Below are 21,284 nucleotides of genomic sequence, written 5' to 3' on the forward strand. Positions count from 1 at the left end.
GACATGAGGAAGAAAAGTGCTGCTTTTTTTTTTTTTTTTTTTTTATATGCAGCTGCAGCCATCATCTTGGTACCAAATTTTTAGCCAGTGATGGGCTTTTCTGTAGAAGTGATTTAAGCGGTTGTACAGCCACCCGATCACTCCTACAGGGTGTGGAAGGGGCTCTCCCGTCGCCTTTTCTGGACTCGCCCAAGCAATTGGGGAGCCTGAGATTGACAATTGCTTGGGAAACCCCGGATAAGGCAGAGGGGAGGAGAATAGAGGTAGGTACATCTATGCTGTAAGAAACTGGAAGCAATGAGTTTTCTATGATCAATTTGTCATTACTGCTTGTACAGAATCTGATCAAACTCTTCTCAGTTTGATCGGATGCTTTGGAGGAAAGATATGGGCCCAGATTCTCAAAGGACTTACGACGGCGCAGCGCCATGTACGCCGTCGCAAGTCCTAATCTGACCCGTCGTATCTATGCGTCTGATTCCTAGAATCAGTTACGCATAGATATCCATTAGATCCGACAGGCGTAAGTCTCTTACGCCGTCTGATCTTAACTGCATTTTTTTTTTGACCGCTAGGTGGCGCTTCCGTCGAATTCCGCGTCGAGTATGCAAATTAGCTAGATACGCAAATTCCCGAACGTACACGCGGCCGACGAAGTAAAGTTACGACGTTTACGTTAGGCTTTTCCCAGCGTAAAGTTGCCCCTGCCATATGAGGCGCAGCCAATGTTAAGTATGGCCGTCGTTCCTGCGTCGAAATTTGAAAAAGTTACGTCGTTTGCGTAAGTCGTCCGTGAATGGGGCAGGACGCCATTTACGTTCACGTCGAAACCAATGACGTCCTTGCGGCGTACTTTGGAGCAATGCACACTGGGAAATTCCACGGACGGCGCATGCGCCGTTCCACAAAAACGTCAATCACGTTGGGTCACAGTAGTTTTACATAAAACACGCCCCCCTGATCCAAATTTGAATTATGCGGGCTTACGCCGGCCGATTTACGCTACGCCGCCGCAACTTACGGAGCAAGCGCTTTGAGAACACAGCACTTGCCCGTGTAAGTTGCGGAGGCGTAACGTAAATCGGATACGTTACGCTCCGCACAATTTTACGCGGCTCTACGTGAATCCGGGCCATGGTGTCTAATAGACGCCACATCTCTTCTCAAAAGGGACCTGCCACAGCCCATGCTATCACAAGGGTTGTTCTTCCCTTGTGATGGCAGTAAAGCGGATTTACATTTTTTTTTAAAGAGGCTCCTGTGCTCATGCGTAAATGCAAACGCACATCTAGGTCCCACATGCATATGTTGATGGTGATCTCACAGCACATGGTTTTGCCACGAACACCAGAGTGAGAGCAAAAAGTCTAGTGTCGGACTTCTTGTGTAACTCTAAACTTTTACCTTGCATCATCTTTGCTCTTTTCAAGTCTGCCCTGTCAATCCCCATAAACTTTTTTTCATAGGAGCTACCCTTGGTTTATAAATGTCATACCTCATGTGAACCAATAGGGCAAACGTTGGCATTACTACATCACAATATTGGGCCAGATTCACAGAAAAAGTACGCCGGAGTATCTGCTGATACGACGCCGCAAATTTGAAAGTACGCCGGAGTATCTGCTGATACTCCGGCGTACTTTCAAATTTGCGGCGTCGTATCTTGATTTGGAATCCTCAAACCAAGATACAACGGCTTTTGGCAAAGATCCGACAGGCGTACGGCATCGTACGCCTTCGGATCCTAGGTGTAATTCTCCAGCGGCCGCTGGGTGGAGTTTGCGTCGTTTTCCAGCGTCGGGTATGCAAATTAGCTGATTACGGCGATCCACGACGGTACGCGCGTTCATCGCATTCTCTTACGTCGTCGCTAGTCGGCTTTTCCCGTTGTAAAGTTACGAGTCCTATTTAGATGGTGTAACATTAGACCATCCATGTTAAAGTATGGCCGTCGTTCCCGCGTCGAATTTCAATTTTTTTTTTTTTTTGGGTAAGACGTCCGGGAATACGAAAGTACGTTACGCACGTCGCCGTTCAAAAAACACGTTGGGGCGCCATAATTTCGCGCAAAGCAGGGCGGGAAATTTCCTAACGGAGCATGCGCAGAACGTTTGGCGCGGGAAAGCGCCTAATTTAAATGGTACACGCCCCATTTGAATTAGGCGGGCTTGCGCCGGACAGCTTTACGCTACGCCGCCGCAAGTTTACAGGCAAGTGCTTTGTGAATCAAAACGCCGAAAACTTGCGGCGGCGTAACGTAAAGGGGATACGTTACGCTGCCGGAATTATTCCTGAATCTGGCCCATTGCTTATAGGAAGAAAAAAAAAACACATTCTTCTGTGAATAAAAATAAATCTAAGCTCCCCGATGTGACCTAAAATCTAATCATAGTTCTTTATTTATTTCCTCAGTGTAATAAGACTGTTGAAATGGAAGGAAAGGTAATAACTCAAAAAAAATTGTGCGCAGGAAGACTCTTTATTGCACCAGTAACAAAGAGATGGCCCCTGCCACACACTGGACACGTTTGCTGCCATAGTGCTATGGGCTGGTTGTCCAATGTGCCCTCTGTGCAATTCAGAAGGATTGGGCTGCCTCCAGGCCCACCGGCCACTTGTCTGTCCATTACAATGAGTGTGCTCCCATTGTGGAGATGACAGTTATAGACAGGCAATGGTTTATACATTTTTGAATAACTGTACTGATCTACAGTACAGAAGCAAGCAAGAATCGGCTTAGTGATGTTATACAGATTGTGCTGTTTGATATTGCACAGCAGTGACACATGATCTGATAAAATAAAATTCGGACTACAAATACCTTGTACAGCATATCATTCCGACATGGTGCTTATCAGAATATGCTCTTAATGCTGTATAGTTTTTGTCTTTTATGTTGTATTGAAAATCATTTTCGGAGTAATGTAAATAATTGCCACCACTGCTATTTTACTTTCCTTGCTAGAGTTCAAATGACACCTTTCCTACAGCAATGCATATTGCTGCTGCAAAAGAAGTCCATGACATTCTTATACCGGGGTTGAAAAAGCTCCACGATGCTTTGGAAGCTAAATCAAAGGAATTTGCGAAAATTATTAAAATTGGCCGTACCCATACACAAGATGCAGTGCCACTTACTCTGGGACAGGTACAGTAATAACAAATACTTTAAATGTTTCTAAACCCAAAACCAAGCTTGTAAAAAATTGCATCTTATTAATCCTTAGATGTATTATTGGCTGCATTTGTTTTATTTTTTATTTTTTTGTCTTTTATATATATATATATATATATATATATATATATATATATATATATATATATATATATATATATATATATATATATATATATATATATATATATATATATATATATATATATATATATTAACCTGCTAATCTTGCCAATAACAAAATTCCGGTCTTTGAGTGGCTATGCTCACGAATGACCCTAGTGCTGCTATTCGGAATTGCTAACCACTTGGCCATTGTGCTGCTATCTGTACCAGCAACAGTAGTCACTGGAATCAACAGTCAGGGCTCATGCACACAGGACGTTTTTACAGCTGCTGTTGGGGGCGTTTGACGTTAACTGCCTCTGAATGCCCCTCCACGTTAGCCTATGTGTCCATGCACACATCAAATTTCAGTGGCGTTGGGAGGCATAAGCGTTTAGGGACAGTAGAAAAAAAACGACAGCCTGTGCGTCCAGGAGCAGAGGCTGTTGAGCTGTAAAAACTAATAATGGCCCAAAACGTTTGGTGTTTTTAGGTGTTTTTACATTATAGGTAGTGTGTGTGTTTGTGTTTTTCAGTAAAAAAAAAAAAATCCAAAAAAATGCAGAAAATGCCCAGAAGCGCTATTTAACTGGTTAAGACCATTATGAAAGTTCAGAACCTGGCTCCTTTTTTGCGATTCGGCACTGCGTCGCTTAAACTGAAAATTGATCGGTCGTGCGACGTGGCTCCCAAACAAAACTTGATGACCTCTTCTTCTTTTTTTTTTTTTTTCACAAATAGAGCTTTCTTTTGGTGGTATTTGATCACCTCTGCGGTTTTTATTTTTTGCGCTATAAACAAAAATAGAGCGACAATTTTGAGAAAAAAAATCAATATTTTTTTACTTTTTGCTATAATAAATACCCCCAAAAAATCTATAAAATAAAATAATTTTTTCCTCAGTTTAGGCCGATACGTATTCTACTTTTTTTTTTTTTTTTTTTGTAAAAAGTCACAATAAGGGTATATTGATTGGTTTGCGCAAAAGTTTTAAAGCTTCTACAAAAGAGGGGATAGTTTTATTGCATTGTGACATATTGGACACTTTTGACACATTTTTCGGACCATTTCCATTTATACAGTAATCGGTGCTATAAAAATGCATTGATTACTGTATACATGTGACTGGCAGGGAAGGGGTTAATATGCACTAGGGGGCACTGAAGGGGTTAATATGTTCCCCAGTGTGTGATTCTAACTGTAGGGGGAGGGGACTCACAAGAGGAGGAGACTGATGTGTGTTCCTCTGTACTGGGAACACACATCAGTCTCACCTGACGGGACCGTGGATCTGTGTGTTTACACAGATCCACAGTCCTGCCGTGATTGCGGACAGCGCGGCCGCCGGGCACACGCATCGGGTCACGCGCCAGCCCCCCCCCCACCCCCAAATGGCTGGGAAACCCAGGACGTCATTTGACATCCACCCAGGATGGGAGAGTGGTTAAAAATGGGGCCAACATCGCTTTTTTAACACTGTTTTTTTTTTTTTGGCAGCAGCGCCATATGGCAAGAAACAGTGGGACAAATTGTAAATAAACCTTTTTTTTTTTCCTAAATAGCTTCCTTTACCTTAGTGCAGTCCTCCTTCACTTACCTCATCCTTCCATTTAGCTTTTAAATGTCCTTATTTCTTCTGAGAAATCCTCACTTCCTGTTCTTCTGTCTGTAACTACACACAGTAATGCAAGGCTTTCTCCCTGGTGTGGAGTGTCGTGCTCACCCCCTCCCTTGAGGGGGGAGGGGGCGAGCAAGAGAGTCAGGACGCGCTCTACATTGCAGATAGAGAAAGGAGCTGTGTGTTAAGTGGGCTTTCTGACTCTCCCGTAGTCCAAGGGAGGGGGCAAGCACGACATTCCACACCAGGGAGAAAGCCTTGCATTACTGTGTGGAGTTACAGACAGAAGAACAGGAAGTGAGGGTTTCTCAGAAGAAATGAGGACATTTAAAAGCAAAATCGAAAGATGAGGTAAGTCAGGGTGTGACAAATTCGCTTAGAATCTAGGAGCCAGCTAAAAAAGTTAGGAGGGAGAAAACACGCCCCGTCCCGCCGAGCTCACGCGCAGAAGCGAACACATACGCGAGTAGCTCCCGCATATGTAAACGATATTCAAACCACACATGTGAGGTATCGCTGCGATCGGTAGAGCAAGAGCAATAATTCTAGCCCTCTAGACCTCCTCTGTAATTTAAAACATGCAACCTGTAGAATTTTTTTAAATGTCGCCTATGGAGATCTTAAAGGGTAAAAGTTTGTCGCCATTCCACGAGCGGATGCAATTTTGAAGCGTGACATGTTGGGTATCAATTTACTCGGCGTAACATTATCTTTCACAATATAAAAAAAATTGGGATAACTTTACTGTTGTCTTATTTTTTTATTTATATATAAAAAATGTATGTGTTCTGCGCTTAAGATGTTTGTATGAAAAAGGCTGCTGCCCCCCCCTATTAAATTCCCCAAAGGGGAACCTGTGATAGAAGGGGAAAAAAAGGGTAAGTGGGGGTAGTGGCGCTGCCTAACTGGGACACAATAGCTACAGGGACCTGCAAAGGGTTAACCGTGATGTGTCCTAAGCTTAATTAAGTGATATCCCTCACCATCCGTGTGAATTGATACCAGGGACCAAATGTGCACCTGTATAACTATAATACTGGGGTGCCTGAATGTATATTCAGTATTATTCATAAAGAGTGAGATCTCTAGTCATACCTTGTTAGGAGGATATGGTGAGTAAATAGAATGAAAATAAAATAAAATAAATACAACAGCCAAAACTGCTGACTAGCGCCTCAAGTGGTTAAAAACAATATATAAGTTATGGTCATATATATGTGCACATGTATCAAGTAAGTATATAAAGCAAAGATCTATCAAAAAATAGCTATAAAAAACTGAAAATGTGTGAACAAAGTAAAAAATAATAAGTGAAAGTCCAATCACAAGTGTATATAAAGTCCCATAAATGACACTTTTGGGATTCCTTTCGTCGATATCCAAAAGCCAGTGAAAAAGTCTCACAATGCAAATTAATAGTGAAACACAGCAAGTGATCTTGAGGTGAATACAGGTGCTCTTGAAGTATTAGCGGTGCTCCCACACATGGGTCCCCACTCACCAGATCCAATCACCCCTCCAGGGGTATAATGCGTATAGGAAAAAACTCCTGGATCTCCACTCTTGTTTCTCCACTTGCCAGGCTGGTTGTATGCGAAGGAGGCTAGGAAGTGAGGCAGGACAGTGTCTATTAAAGACTCTGGGCCAGATTCTCTAAGAATCTGCGTTGGCGTAGTGTAAGCCATTTACACTACGCCACCGCAACTTACAGGAGCAAGTGCCGTATTCCCCAAACACTTGCTCCGTAATTTGCGGCGGCGTAGTGTAAATAGCCCAGCGTATGGCCGCGTAATTTAAATTTAAATTAAGCGCGCCCCCGCGCCGATTGAACTGCGCATGCGCCAGGCTGAAAAATAGCCCAGTGCGCATGCTCCAGCTCACGACGGAAAACGTCAATGACGCCGACGTGTGCGTCATTGACGTAAAGTCGTATTCAAGAACGACTTAGGAAAACGACGTAACCGACGGAAAAAGACGGGCACCCGACGCCATACTTAACGTGGCATACGGCGGACTTGCGTAAGGTTACCCCTCATATAACAGGGGTAACCTTACGCAAACGACGTAAGCGACGCAAATTCGTTCGGGAATCGGCGTATCGGGCTCATTTGCATAGTCAAATGAGACCTGAATGTAAACGCCACCTAGCGGCCGGCGTTGCATTACATCTAAGATCCGACGGTGTAAGTGACTTACACCTGTCAGATCTTGGACGTATCTATGCGAAAATGATCCTAGGAATCGCTCGCATAGATAACCGGGCTCAGAAACAGAGATACAACGGTGTTTCCTGAGATACACCGTCGTAACTCTTCTGAGAATCTGGCCCTCTGGCTCCCAGATTTGGCGTGCTTTGTGCGAGTGGCTAGTGTAGGGACAGGTTCTTCATCTGGCATATCAACAGGGAAAGGTTCCTGAGGAGTAGGGAAAGCTCAGAAACTATGCTGTCTCCACTTAGGAAGCGTCCAATGAATTCCTTTTTAGCGTGTGCAACAGCCCCCAGCTGTGCACATGGAAGTAGATTCAGACAAAGCGACTGCATGGTCACAGCCACACGTCAACATATGACAGTCATACAGGCAGGGCTTTTTTTCAGCTGGAACTTGGTTCCACCACCTCTGGCTCAAGCACTCTGCTCCCTGCCCACCACTATCACTTGTAAACACAAGTCCATCTCATGATGGCCCAGGGCAACTTCCCCTTTTGCTTTGCCTTAAAGATGGCCCTGGCTCACCCCTGAACCCTGCACTCTGTGTGTACTCCCAACACTGCAATCTGTATGTAATGCCCCTTAAGATCCTCTAACTGTTAATGGGTTAATAGTGTGGTCAAATTTTACTATGTGATAAGGTTTGGAGGGTGTGTGTGTAATGGGGCTTTGGGGGGGCGGGTTGAGTTCCTGCACCGAGTTTCTGAGGGAAAAAAAAAACCCTACATACCGGAGACGATGCACAGACCCAAATGCAGACAGAGTGTGTGCAGGGCCATGCACCAGCTCCTGCATGGCTGTCAGATTTTGATGTGCATGCAGCTGCTTTGTCTGCATCTACTTCTATAAGTTGCCTGCACGCTGTGGGGGTGGATGCAGGTACCAAAGCAAACATCATTTGGCAAAGTATTCAGGGTTCGACAAACCCGGGATCCAGGTCGCAATTGCGACCAGCTGGGGTATCCCGTCTCTCCGTGTGCACCTGCAAACCCCCCCCCCTCCCGGCACGATTGCCGGTCCTATGCTTCTCTGGCACCCTCTTGTGGTGGCCGTTGGTATGACAAGACAACCAGCAATGCTAATGGTGCTTCCTATGCCTGTTTTTTTCACTGCCCACCCACCGCCTTCCCTTTTTTACTTAGAACCCCCAAACATTATATATATATATATTTTTTATTCTAACACCATAGAGAATAAAATGGCAGTCATTGCAATACTTTCTGTCACACTTTATTTGCACAGCGGTCTTACAAGCGCACTTTCTTGGGTAAAAATACACTTTTTTTAATGAAAAAATAAGACAACAGTAAAGTTAGCCCAATTTTTTTTTATATTGTGAAAGATAATGTTACACCGAGTAAATTGATACCCAGCATGTCACGCTTCAAAATTGCGTCCGCTCGTGGAATGGCGACAAACTTTTACCCTGTAAAATCTCCATAGGCGACGTTTAAAAAATTCTACAGGTTGCATGTTTTGAGTTAGAGGAGGTCTAGAGAACTAGAATTATTGCTCTCGCTCTAACGATCGCGGTGATACCTCACATGTGTGGTTTGAACACCGTTATCATATGTGGGCACTACTCACATATGCGTTCGCTTCTGCACGCGAGCTCGGCGGGACGGGGAGCGTTCCTGGCTCCTAACTTTTTTAGCTGGCTCCTAGATTCCAAGCAAATTTGTCAAGCCCTGCAGCATTTGTGCAAGTGCCCATCTTAACGAGGCATAAATATAGTGAGAAAATGTGGACAGGATGGATGTCTCGGGGGGGCCTCCATGATTGATTGATTTAATGGATTTATAATGCGCCAAATACTGACCCGATCAGTGTGACATCTACCTAACTGTAGCTGGTCTAAAGGAGAGTCACCTTTTATACCGTCCAATGGAAATTGACGGTATAAAACATACGCTGCGTATCTTACATACGCAGCGTATCTTGCATACGCTGCGGCCGCCGCAGATGTAGGTGGATCTGCCCCCTTGTATATAAGGCGTTATACTGAAGTCTGTTTCCCTACTTACCAACAATCACTGTCTCGCTTTGTTCTATCCTGACCTAACAGAAAAGGTTGAAGCTAATTTGATGATTGGAATGGCAGCACAAAGGCCCTTTAGTACTTAAAGCCATTCTACCCTGCTCCACTTTGTTTTAAGTATCTGTGATTGCTGTGATTAGAGAATGTTCCATGCCTAAAAGCTCTAGAAACCAATTACTTTCCACACTGTATACTATATGTACTTCTAAACCGAATATGTTTCAACTTTTTGTTTTCCAGGAGTTTAGTGCTTATGTACAGCAGGTTAAGTATGGCATTATTAGAATTGAGAGTGCTTTAACAAGGGTTTACGAATTAGCTGCTGGTGGCACAGCAGTTGGAACTGGCTTAAACACCAGAATTGGATTTGCAGAGAAGGTTGCTGCCAAAGTGTCTGAGCTTACAGGTAAGGTGTCATAGATGTTTTCCAGGAAGGAGCATTTATCTAAAAAGTGACTTATTCTATTGTGTTTTGCCTTCCTAAGTCTTGTGTATACTTGCAATTTGAACTGCGTCCTTTCCTGAGCTATAGATTTATTTACATCCTTTTGTGTCACGGTTGGCTGCACAGTTATGTCCTACAGGGAGTGCAGAATTATTAGGCAAATGAGTATTTTGACCACATCATCCTCTTTATGCATGTTGTCTTACTCCAAGCTGTATAGGCTCGAAAGCCTACTACCAATTAAGCATATTAGGTGATGTGCATCTCTGTAATGAGAAGGGGTGTGGTCTAATGACATCAACACCCTATATCAGGTGTGCATAATTATTAGGCAACTTCCTTTCCTTTGGCAAAATGGGTCAAAAGAAGGACTTGACAGGCTCAGAAAAGTCAAAAATAGTGAGATATCTTGCAGAGGGATGCAGCACTCTTAAAATTGCAAAGCTTCTGAAGCGTGATCATCGAACAATCAAGCGTTTCATTCAAAATAGTCAACAGGGTCGCAAGAAGCGTGTGGAAAAACCAAGGCGCAAAATAACTGCCCATGAACTGAGAAAAGTCAAGCGTGCAGCTGCCAAGATGCCACTTGCCACCAGTTTGGCCATATTTCAGAGCTGCAACATCACTGGAGTGCCCAAAAGCACAAGGTGTGCAATACTCAGAGACATGGCCAAGGTAAGAAAGGCTGAAAGACGACCACCACTGAACAAGACACACAAGCTGAAACGTCAAGACTGGGCCAAGAAATATCTCAAGACTGATTTTTCTAAGGTTTTATGGACTGCTGAAATGAGAGTGAGTCTTGATGGGTCAGATGGATGGGCCAGTGGCTGGATTGGTAAAGGGCAGAGAGCTCCAGTCCGACTCAGACGCCAGCAAGGTGGAGGTGGAGTACTGGTTTGGGCTGGTATCATCAAAGATGAGCTTGTGGGGCCTTTTCGGGTTGAGGATGGAGTCAAGTTCAACTCCCAGTCCTACTGCCAGTTTCTGGAAGACACCTTCTTCAAGCAGTGGTACAGGAAGAAGTCTGCATCCTTCAAGAAAAACATGATTTTCATGCAGGACAATGCTCCATAACACGCGTCCAAGTACTCCACAGCGTGGCTGGCAAGAAAGGGTATAAAAGAAGAAAAACTAATGACATGGCCTCCTTGTTCACCTGATCTGAACCCCATTGAGAACCTGTGGTCCATCATCAAATGTGAGATTTACAAGGAGGCAAAACAGTACACCTCTCTGAACAGTGTCTGGGAGGCTGTGGTTGCTGCTGCACGCAATGTTGATGGTGAACAGATCAAAACACTGACAGAATCCATGGATGGCAGGCTTTTGAGTGTCCTTGCAAAGAAAGGTGGCTATATTGGTCACTGATTTGTGTTTGTTTTGTTTTTGAATGTCAGAAATGTATATTTGTGAATGTTGAGATGTTATATTGGTTTCACTGGTAAAAATAAATAATTGAAATGGGTATATATATTTTTTTTGTTAAGTTGCCTAATAATTATGCACAGTAATAGTCACCTGCACACACAGATATCCCCCTAAAATAGCTAAAACTAAAAACAAACTAAAAACTACTTCCAAAAATATTCAGCTTTGATATTAATGAGTTTTTTGGGTTCATTGAGAACATGGTTGTTGTTCAATAATAAAATTAATCCTCAAAAATACAACTTGCCTAATAATTCTGCACTCCCTGTATATCAATATCAACGGGGCCATCTCCATATGTTGGATATTTTTTTTAGATTATAAGAAAGCCATCTGTTCATCCACAACATATGACATTTATGTAGAAATATCTTCTGGTTATGTAATCAAATAGATTGAAATCAACCAGCGCAATACGATATCTCACTTGTAAGCAGCTATGCACTTAAGGTCAATATATCAAATCCTCAAGATGTATTCTTATAGTTAGTGCAGGGCTAAAATTAACAACTAAAAATCTAACACAGTGGTTCTCAACCTTTCTAGTGTTGTGACCCCTTGATGAAATTTCCCAAGTTGTGGGGACCCCCTAACAAAAAAATTATTTTCCGTAGCGTGGGTTGTCGGCACCCAAGGCAAGACAAGTAGTTTGAGCCCCTAACTCAGACATTTAGCACTCCCTGATTCCCTTCCGCTCGTACAGTATTAAAACCCTTTATGGTACCATTAAGGATGTCTCTTTTGTTCTTCTTTCTTTCTGTTTTATCTCTCGCTATCTTAATTTTTATTTTTTATCCCCATCCCTCTCTCTAACCGTTTTTCTTGTTCTTTCCCTTATTCTTTCTCTCCCTTTTTTCTTTGTTCCTCACTCTTTTCCTCTACCTTCCATATATTCTCTATTTTTATTCCTTCTCTTACTCCTTGGTAAGGGGGGGGGGGATGGGATGAGTATCAATGCTGGGGGGAGTTTGGATCAGCCAACTTAGGTGCTCTTGATCAAGGTCATCTGCTGATCTGAGAACTGTAGTGGGGACTTTTACTCACGGTGTCTCCGGCTTCACAGTGTCTTGTAGCAGTGACACCTATGCCAAAATCAGGAGAAAGGGTCTCTTCAAGCCCCTCCCACTTCACATTCCTTACCAGTCAGCTGATCTCTAGTCTCTGCCCCCCAGCCATGCCGTGAACTGAATGGTTGGCTGCGAAGAGGCCGAGTGGGCGCTCAGCTGGGCAGCCTCAAAAAGGCTGGGAGAGCGGTGCGGGTTTCAGGAACAGCCCAGGATTCAGTGACCCCTGACAAATCGGAGAACAGTCCTTATTGAAAAAAAGTCCTTATGTGAAGAAATTAAGCCATTCTTGCCATCCTTTCTGGGTTATTGTCTTCACATAAGGACTTTTTTTCCCCATAAGGACTGTTCTTTATGCAATTTTAATTAAGGATTATTTGCTTTATAGTATGTGTTTTGCATGTGTTTTTTTGCAATTATTGTTCATAATAATTGTTTTTAATGCTGTTCGATTTTTTGTTTTTATTTTTAGCGCTGCACTATTTAACTATAAGGAACAAATGGAATCAGTTGTGTTCTAAAAAGTCAAATTTAAGTCTCTATCATTGAAGCGCAGATGTAGATATATCAGGATAGCTTTATGCATCAGTACAAGAATTAAATTTGAGCTGTGGGTTTGGTTGGTTTTGTCCAAGGGCACTAAACGGTGGTGAACTTTTGATGATTGCCTTATGAATGTACTTTGGACACTACAGGGAGCTACCAGGTTATTTAATGAGTTACTTAGTTGAACATATTTGATATCCAAGCAATGAATGCTTGGAACAAATCAGAAATCAAATATTTTGTGTTGGTGCCTAAGAGTACTGGGTCCTCCCCTCATGACCAGGATTTTCTTTGCAATTTAGCACGGAGTTTCTTTAACTGGCAATTGCTCAGTCATGCAACGCTGTACCCCCCCAAAAAAATTCACACAAATAGAGCTTGCTTTTATTGGTATTTGATCACCACTGCTTTTTTTTTTGTTTTTTTGTATGCACGAAACAATACTGATAATTTTGGGGTGGAAAAAAAAAAAAACATTTTTACTTTCTGCTATAAAACCTATTTCAATTTTTTTTTTTTTTTTAACAGTAGATTGGGCCTAATTACGGGAAGCAGAATCGGGTGTTTTGTTTAAAATCAATGCAGTACTTACCGTTTAAGAGACAGATAGATCTTCTCCGCCTATTTGATTGACAGCCTTCCGACGGTCGCATACAGCGCGTCACGAGTTGCCGAACGTCGGTGCGACTCTATACGGCGCATGCGCACCGACGTTCGGCTACTTTCGGAAACTGGTGATGCGCTGTATGTGACGGTCGGAAGGCTATCAATCAAATAGGAACGCCCAGTCCCGCAGCCCATACCCGGAAGCCACGGAGAAGATCTATCTCTAAAACGGTAAGTACTGCATTGATTTTAAACAAAACACCCGATTCTGCTTCCCGTAATTAGCCTCAATCTATTGTTAAATTGATTTTTTTGGGTGAACCTCCACTTTAATAAAAAAAAAATCGAATTACTTCATAAATTTAGGCCAAAATATATTCTGCTATGTGTCTTTTGGTAATATCTCAATCTCAATAAGTGTTTATTGGTTTGTGTGAAAGTTATAGCGTCTACAAACTATGGGGGGTGTGTGAGATATATATATATATATATATATATATATATATATATATATATATATATATATATATATATATATATATATATATATATCTATATATATATATATATATATATCTCTATCTCTATGAATTTTTATTTATTCTTTTTATATACTATTAATTAGCGGCGATCAGCGACTTAATGGAACTGTTATAGTGCAGCGGCTATCTGAAAATTTGTGGTAAATTGCTAACTGACATCTCCAGTGACACTAGTACAATGATCAGTGATAATAATATACACTGTCACTGTACTAATGACACACTGGCTGGGAAGAGGTTAATATTTAGGGGCAATCAAGGGGTTAAGCATGTGCCTAACAATGTGTAATGAAAAGAAATTCGGGGAGAAGAAACTAAACGATCCTTCCCTCTGCATAGAGCCCTGTGTTGATTGTCAACGCAGGGCTCTGGGTTGTGATTCGACACAGCTGAATAGTGGGTCCTGGCCGGGATCTGTTGACAAACGCCCGCTGTGTCAAATCACAGGAGAGTAGGTGTGTGTGTGTGTGTGTGGCGTATGCCCAATATCCAGACACAGGCAGCAATGTACAGGTACATTATTTTGCCTGTAGAAGCCCCCTGTCACAGTATGTGTACTGTGGTGGGTCGATAAGTGGATATAGAACAATTTTTCAGTTCAAAATGCTGTCGGTTTTGTGGCCTTGTTTCTGTGTGTACTTTCTCTGTAAATGTGTTTTATTTTTTAACATGTAATTATGTATTTAACTTCCTTTTTAATAGGATTACCATTTATCACCGCTCCTAACAAGTTTGAAGCTCTTGCTGCACATGACGCGTTAGTTGAATTGAGTGGATCCCTAAACACTGTTGCCTGTAGCCTAATGAAAATAGCCAACGATATTCGTTTTCTTGGGTCTGGACCAAGATCGGGTCTGGGAGAATTAATCTTGCCAGAAAATGAACCTGGAAGCAGCATTATGCCAGGTAAAAGATCTTGCTTCTTCCCTAAAGTGTTGGACTAGTGGTGTTTTAAAATTCTTTTATAGCGTAAACATCTGCAGAAATGTTCACTCCCCATCATAAACTTTTGCAACACCTTTTTAAGGAACAGTTTATTGTACTGTATTCCAAAATCAAATGCCATTGCTTAGTAAATAGCAGAGGAAGAGCAGCTGATTTCCACTTGGACATGCCATTGCTGACGTCTGGTCCTGTTATACTCAAGCCAGAAGCCCAAGGACAAGGATGACTGACATAGGTGTGTGCAGGTCATGTGTCTTATATCTGATGAGCACCTTTTGCTCCAGATCCGTGGCTCACCAAGTTATAAAAGGATAATGAGGACATTCTTGGAGCATGCACTTTTTTTTAAAGATATGCCTGCAATGGCAGTTTCTAGGGATGCATCAATGCCATTTTTTTTTTTTTTTAACACTGAGCACGAGTACCGTTTTTTTTTTTTTTTTTTTTTATAAAGTACTCGCTGATACCAATTACTGATTCCCATCGCCTAGGAAGAGTAGTGGGGGGGGGGGGGGTAGAAGGCACACTGAGAACACAAAGGACAGAGAGGGTAGCGCCGTCTAAGTGCAGTATGACCGCAATTTAATGTATAAAAGGTAAAAAATACACTGACGAGGTTCAAAACAATTCCAGCATAAATAATACATTTATCTGCTGTACTCTTGGGTGGTAGCCGCTGGTGTGTCAGTGGCCAGAGGTCTGGGAGTGCTAGTGGCTTCCAGCGCTTCTTGGTAAACTTGAGTCTCCGAGGAGGGTGACAGCTGGCAGGAGGCGGTGGAAAGGCGAAACCACGGACAGCTGAAATGTCAATGGTTGTTAAAGACGCGGCGGCCCTGCTCCTTAACAACCAATAATTGCCGGCATTCTTTTCTTTACATTTCAGCTGTTGGCGGGGAAATCCTTCTGACAGCAGAAAGAACCGAGCCAGAAGGTTTTTGGGTATTGGTGTATTTTCACGAGTACCGATACCCGTGCACCGGTCTCTGTGCAACCCTGACACCCTAATTATTAACACAACATCTTTGTTCTTAAATGTATTTATGTTGTGATTAATCTCACAGTTCTGAATTGACATATGTAGATTCTTTAATGGAGAGCATTCTCTGTCTGTATCTATTTTTATCATCTGATTGCATTGTACTTTTTGAAGTCCTATGATTACTACCAAGAACTATTTATAATTTTTGCACTTATTTTTTTAAAGCTTTTTACTAAAACTTTTTTTTCTACTATTTCTACACAGGCAAAGTAAATCCCACTCAGTGTGAAGCTGTTACTATGGTAGCAGCCCAGGTAATGGGCAATCATGTTGCTATATCAATAGGGGCCAGTAATGGACATTTTGAACTGAACGTGTTCAAGCCTCTGATTGTAAGTAATACAAATCTTATAATCCTTAGCTTGCAATTTTTAGGCTGCACTCAAACATAAACTAAAGTGAACCTGTAGTCCAAAAAACATATAAACTGGTGAATACCACACAAAATAGACCTATCCAGGTGTCTGCATATACCGCCTTTGCGGCTCACAGCAGGGGTCCGGTGCATCCCTGTTCTCCGTTTTCAGGGCTGAATTTGATCCTGAAACTAAGCCAAAAATGCACAGCGTTCCTGTGCAACCACTCAGCAGCCACAACAGGGATATGTGAACCGATGCTAATTGGAATGCGGAGAAACTTTTATCCAATTTGCATAGGTGTGAACCCAGCTTTAACCACTTAAGGACCTTGCCTGTTTTTCAGACTTAAGATTAAAACCGTTTTTTGTTTTTTTGCTAGAAAATTACGTAAAACCCCCAAACAGTATATATAATATTTTTCTAACACCCTAGAGAATAAAATGGCGGTCATTGCAATACTTTTTGTCACACCGTATTTGTGCAGCAGTCTTGCAATCGCACTTTTTTTGGAAAAAATGCACTTTTTTTGGAAAAAATGCACTTTTTTTAATTAAAAAATAAGACCACAGTAAAGTTTACCCAATTTTTTTTATATTGTGAAAGATAATGTTACGCCGAGTAAATTGATACCCAACAAGTCACGCTTCAAAATTGCGCCTGCTCGTGGAATGGCGTCAAACTTTTACCCTTAAAAATCTCCATAGGCGACGTTTAAAAAATTCTATAGGTTGCATCTTTTGAGTTACAGAGGAGGTCTAGGGCTAGAATTATTGCTCTCGCTCTAACGATCGCGGTGATACCTCACTTGTGTGGTTTGAACACCGTTTTCATATGCGGGCGCTACTCACGTATGCGTTTGCTTCTGCGCGCGAGCTCGTAGGGACGGGTCGCTTTAAAAAAAAAAAAAAAAAATGTTTGTATTCTTATTTTATTAATCTTTACACGAAAAAAAATGGGTCACTTTTATTCCTATTACAAGGAATATAAACATCCCTTGTAATACAAAAAAGCATGACATGTCCTCTTAAATATGAGATCTGGGGTCAAAAAGACCTCAGATCTCATATTTAGACTAAAATGCAAAAAAAAAAAAAAAATTGTCATTTGAATAAAAGACAACAAGAAAATGCATGGGCGGAAGTGACGTTTTGACGGCCCTTCAGCCCTGCTTTGCTGTGGGGGCCATCTTTCCCTCATTCCTATACCAGCCGAGCAGGAGACAGGCCCCGATCGCCTCCGCTGCTGCCGACGGCTCCAGTAAGCGGCGGAGGGCGCGGGAGGGGGGCCCTCTCCCGCTCCCGGTAACAGTGATCTTGTGGCGAATGCGCCGCGGAGACCACTGTTATCGTTTAAAGGACCGCTCACTGAAAAGATGGATATCTCGGTTGTGGCAGTGGCTGCTGCCGTTACCGAGATGTCCATCTTTAAAAAAATGATGTATATATACATGAGCGGTCCTTAAAGGGGGGGTTCACCCTATAAAAAATTTCTAACACTACATCCAGCCCAGTTCTGCAAATAAAATTACACTGACCTTTTTTTTTTTTTTTTTTTTTGCCGTAGATAGCGTTTATCGTTAGAATTCACTGCGGCAGGGAATCCCGCGGGAGTGGGCGTTCCTATTGACATGCCAATTGATTGACATGCTAAACGACGGCGCATACAGCGCGTCACGACTTCCCGAAAGAAGCTCGGTCGGCTCGGCTCTATTCGGCGCCGGTGCGCAGGCGCTGAATAGAGCCAAGCCGAGCCGACCCGGGCATAGACCCCCGCCAAATTCTGCGGGGGTCTATGCCCGGAAGTGGGTGCAAATACCTGTATTATTAGACAGGTATCTGCACCCCCTCCCCCCTGAAAGGTGCCAAATGTGACACCCGAGGGAGGAGGGTTCCGAAAAGCAGAGGTTCTATTTTTGTGTGGACCTCCGCTTTTAGTTACGTAGTTCTTTAAACACCTAATTACTCCCCAATCTCTGATTTATCATGGGGTTGTAGATGTTCCATAAATAGCCCTCCTGGTCAGATACTTCCATAACTCATTCTAAATATACAATCACTTCTACTTTGGACTCTCCCATTGTGAAGTATATTGGGACCTGGAACATGTCTTGGCAAGGAACTCCATTTATATGATGAATTCGATGAGACAAGTTGACTTTTAGGCTGGATTCACACCTATGCAGTTTTAGTGCATTTTGCAGATTTGCACTACAGTCCATTTACCATGGTTTCCTATGGAACACGTTCTGTAGTGCAAATCTGCAAAATGCAAAAAGCACTAAAACTGCTTAGGTGTGAATCCAGCCCTATTGTGTGTTGTGTTTTTTTTTTTTTTTTTTTAGGGCTCTTTCACACGTCCTGTCAGTTTCTTTTGTCCGCTCCGTCGGCTCAGCGGGCATCCCCGCTGAGCTGTCGACGGATAGGGCAGTCCCCACACACAGTGCAGGGACCGCCCTGTCTCAGCTCCGCTCTTCCCTATGGGGAACCGGATGCAGACGGACCGTCTGTCCGTCTGCATCAGTTCCGTTCCGCATCAGTTCCGTTCCGCCGGACGGAAGAAAAATAGGGTTTTCTTCCGTCCGAAAACCGGATCCCGACGGATGCGGACGCTAGCGGATGCTCCATCCGCTAACGGACACGTTCCCATAGGGATTCATTACAAGTCCATTAACGGACTTGTAATGAACGGACAGGCGGAACGGACATGTGAAATGGGCCTTACTGTTCATTTAGTTACTTGTTTGTACGACTTAATGTTATAATGGAACTGTAGAATAATAAGAGAAATGGGGGGGGGGGGGGGGAGATTCAGAATTTCAACTCCTTTTACTTATATATTTTTTTTGTATATATTTTTTTCTTTTCAGATAAAAAATGTTCTAAATTCAGTCCGGCTTCTAGGTGATGCATCTGTTTCCTTCACTGATAATTGTGTTGTTGGGATTGAAGCAAATACAGAGAGAATCAACAAACTGATGAGTGAATCATTGATGCTTGTCACTGCTCTCAATCCCCATATAGGTAAGACATATACATAGAAAGTAGGTTTGGAATATATCCCATCTAACTCAACCTCTAGTGAAATATTCTGGCCTAATGCTGTCGATTTAGAAGGCCTAGTTTACTCTTGTACATGGGGGGGGGGGGCTTTAAAAACTGGCAGTTGAGCCGAGTTTATATTTCACCCCAAACTGCAAAAGCAGCCATCCAAAGGTATACACATGATTTGACTAAGATTCTTTTCAGCGTAGCAGGGCAAAATTTGATATCTCCTTGTCACAACCCATTCAATCCAAAGGGACCGTGCCACCGCCATGGGCTTTTAGGAGTTAAAATATCCTCTTCAGAGGGCCGCTGCTTGTGTAAATGAGCCTTTAAAAGTCCTTCCGTTGGATTATTGACTTCCCTAATTATGCAAGTTTATGCTAATGAAAACAAAAAATCAATTCTGTGCTTAAAGTGGAGTTTCCATCCCCAAATTTTTTTTTCATTATTGTGCTCAGTAGACCTAAAAAGGTAAAAAAAAAAAATGTTTTTACTCATATGGAAATGCCTGTTGCTATGCGGTCCCACGAAATCTGCCTTTGAAATCACCTAGGATTCTGACATCATCTCCCTCTAATGCTCCTGGGAAATGTGTGTCATCATTTCCCAGGAAGCAGTGCGCTGTCCAATTATCACTCCCCATCCAAGACTTCCAGGAAGTAAGTGCTTGTAGGCTTCACAATGCCCACAAGCAAAATGACAACGGTGTGGACAAAGTTTTATAAAACTATCTTTTTTGAATAGCTATGCGGATCGGCGGCGGATTGTAAAATAGTAAGTGACCGGATTTATATTATAAAAACGCATGATGAAAGGACATACATTTAAAAAAATGCTAATTGTGGTTGGAACTCTGCTTTAAATCCCTTAAAGCTGAACTCCGGGCAAAACTTGTATTACATATAATTGTTGTTGCCTTCCTACAATAATCCCATTTACCCGTCTACTGTCACTGAGAAATCTATAAGCATTTTTTAAAGGGCAGGCTGCAGTCCCCTAAAGTCAGCGTAAACTCCCATCTCTAACTTATAGGCTTACCCAGATCCCGAGATAAAAGTAAGGAGGATCTTGCTAAGATCCCTCGCTGACAGGCAAGAGAAGAGGAGGAGATTAGCTGAGCGCTGCTCGGCGCTGTACCAAAGTCATTTGACTACAGATTAGATTGCAGAAACACACATAATATTGTAATAGAGAGGATTCTAGCAGTTTCCCTGAATATCACATTAGGTCTTATTTTCAGGGTAGGTCTTATTTTAGGGGAAACATGGTAGCTGCAGCTTTGACCCGATGCTGCAGCTGTCCCCAGCCGATGCTGAGCTAAGTCCTCGGGTCCGCTCTGCTCTTCCCCCTACATTGCTCACTGGAGCGCCGGGCTATGGAGGAGGCAGGCTCACCTTATCGGTGGCGCACTGAGAGGCTGAGTCGGCTGCTGATCAGGAATCTGGGTGAATCCCATCAGCAGTCAGCTGATTCTGGGTCACAGAAGGGAAAAGGTAAGTGCAGGCCTGTGACACACACGAAGTATGACCAAACAACAAGCTTTGGCTTTACTTCTTTTTATTACAGATGTCTAATAACCCTTTTTTGGTGTCTTCACACCTCCAGTCATGTTCTTGAACCTAACACTGGTAGCTGAATGGAGAGGCAGGAGCGGGCAGAAAAGTTGAGCGTGTGTTGCTGGGAAGCGAGTGTTAAAGTGAACTTGTAAACTTACCCTGCATGGATAAATCACAGCTTTGCTTTCACTATTCTGCATCTTTTTAATCTTTGTATAAATCTTATCGGTTTCACAGTATAATAGTATTTTTGCCATCTTGTGTTTTTTATAGTTCAGGTATATTCTCATACTAATATTGCACTTTATTTATTTGTATTATTATTATTGTAGGATATGATAAAGCTGCTAAAATTGCTAAAACGGCACACAAGGACGGTTCCACATTAAAGGAAACTGCGATAAAACTTGGAATCCTGACTGCAGAACAGTTTGATCAGTGGGTCAAGCCTGAAGACATGCTTGGTCCAAAATAATTCATGAACTGTACATTTCAGAGCTCCAAATATTTTTGTCACTGTCATTAAAATAAAAATGTGTTTAAAGTGATGGTTAAAATGGAA

General features: G+C 42.5%; 1 protein-coding gene across 1 annotated transcript in view; it reads left to right on the plus strand.

The window, feature by feature from the left end:
• Positions 1–21,284, plus strand: part of FH (fumarate hydratase) — a 59,407-nt gene extending 38,123 nt beyond the window's left edge. Inside the window, exons 5-10 of the mRNA XM_040351013.1 lie at positions 2,966–3,148; positions 9,386–9,551; positions 14,482–14,685; positions 15,968–16,095; positions 18,989–19,142; positions 21,055–21,284. Coding sequence (XP_040206947.1) covers positions 2,966–3,148; positions 9,386–9,551; positions 14,482–14,685; positions 15,968–16,095; positions 18,989–19,142; positions 21,055–21,197 — 978 coding nt within the window. The 3' untranslated portion in view covers positions 21,198–21,284. The remainder of the gene's footprint in view (positions 1–2,965; positions 3,149–9,385; positions 9,552–14,481; positions 14,686–15,967; positions 16,096–18,988; positions 19,143–21,054) is intronic.

The sequence above is a fragment of the Rana temporaria genome, chromosome 4 (genome assembly GCF_905171775.1).
Source record: "Rana temporaria chromosome 4, aRanTem1.1, whole genome shotgun sequence".
NCBI classification, from domain to species: Eukaryota; Metazoa; Chordata; class Amphibia; order Anura; family Ranidae; genus Rana; species Rana temporaria.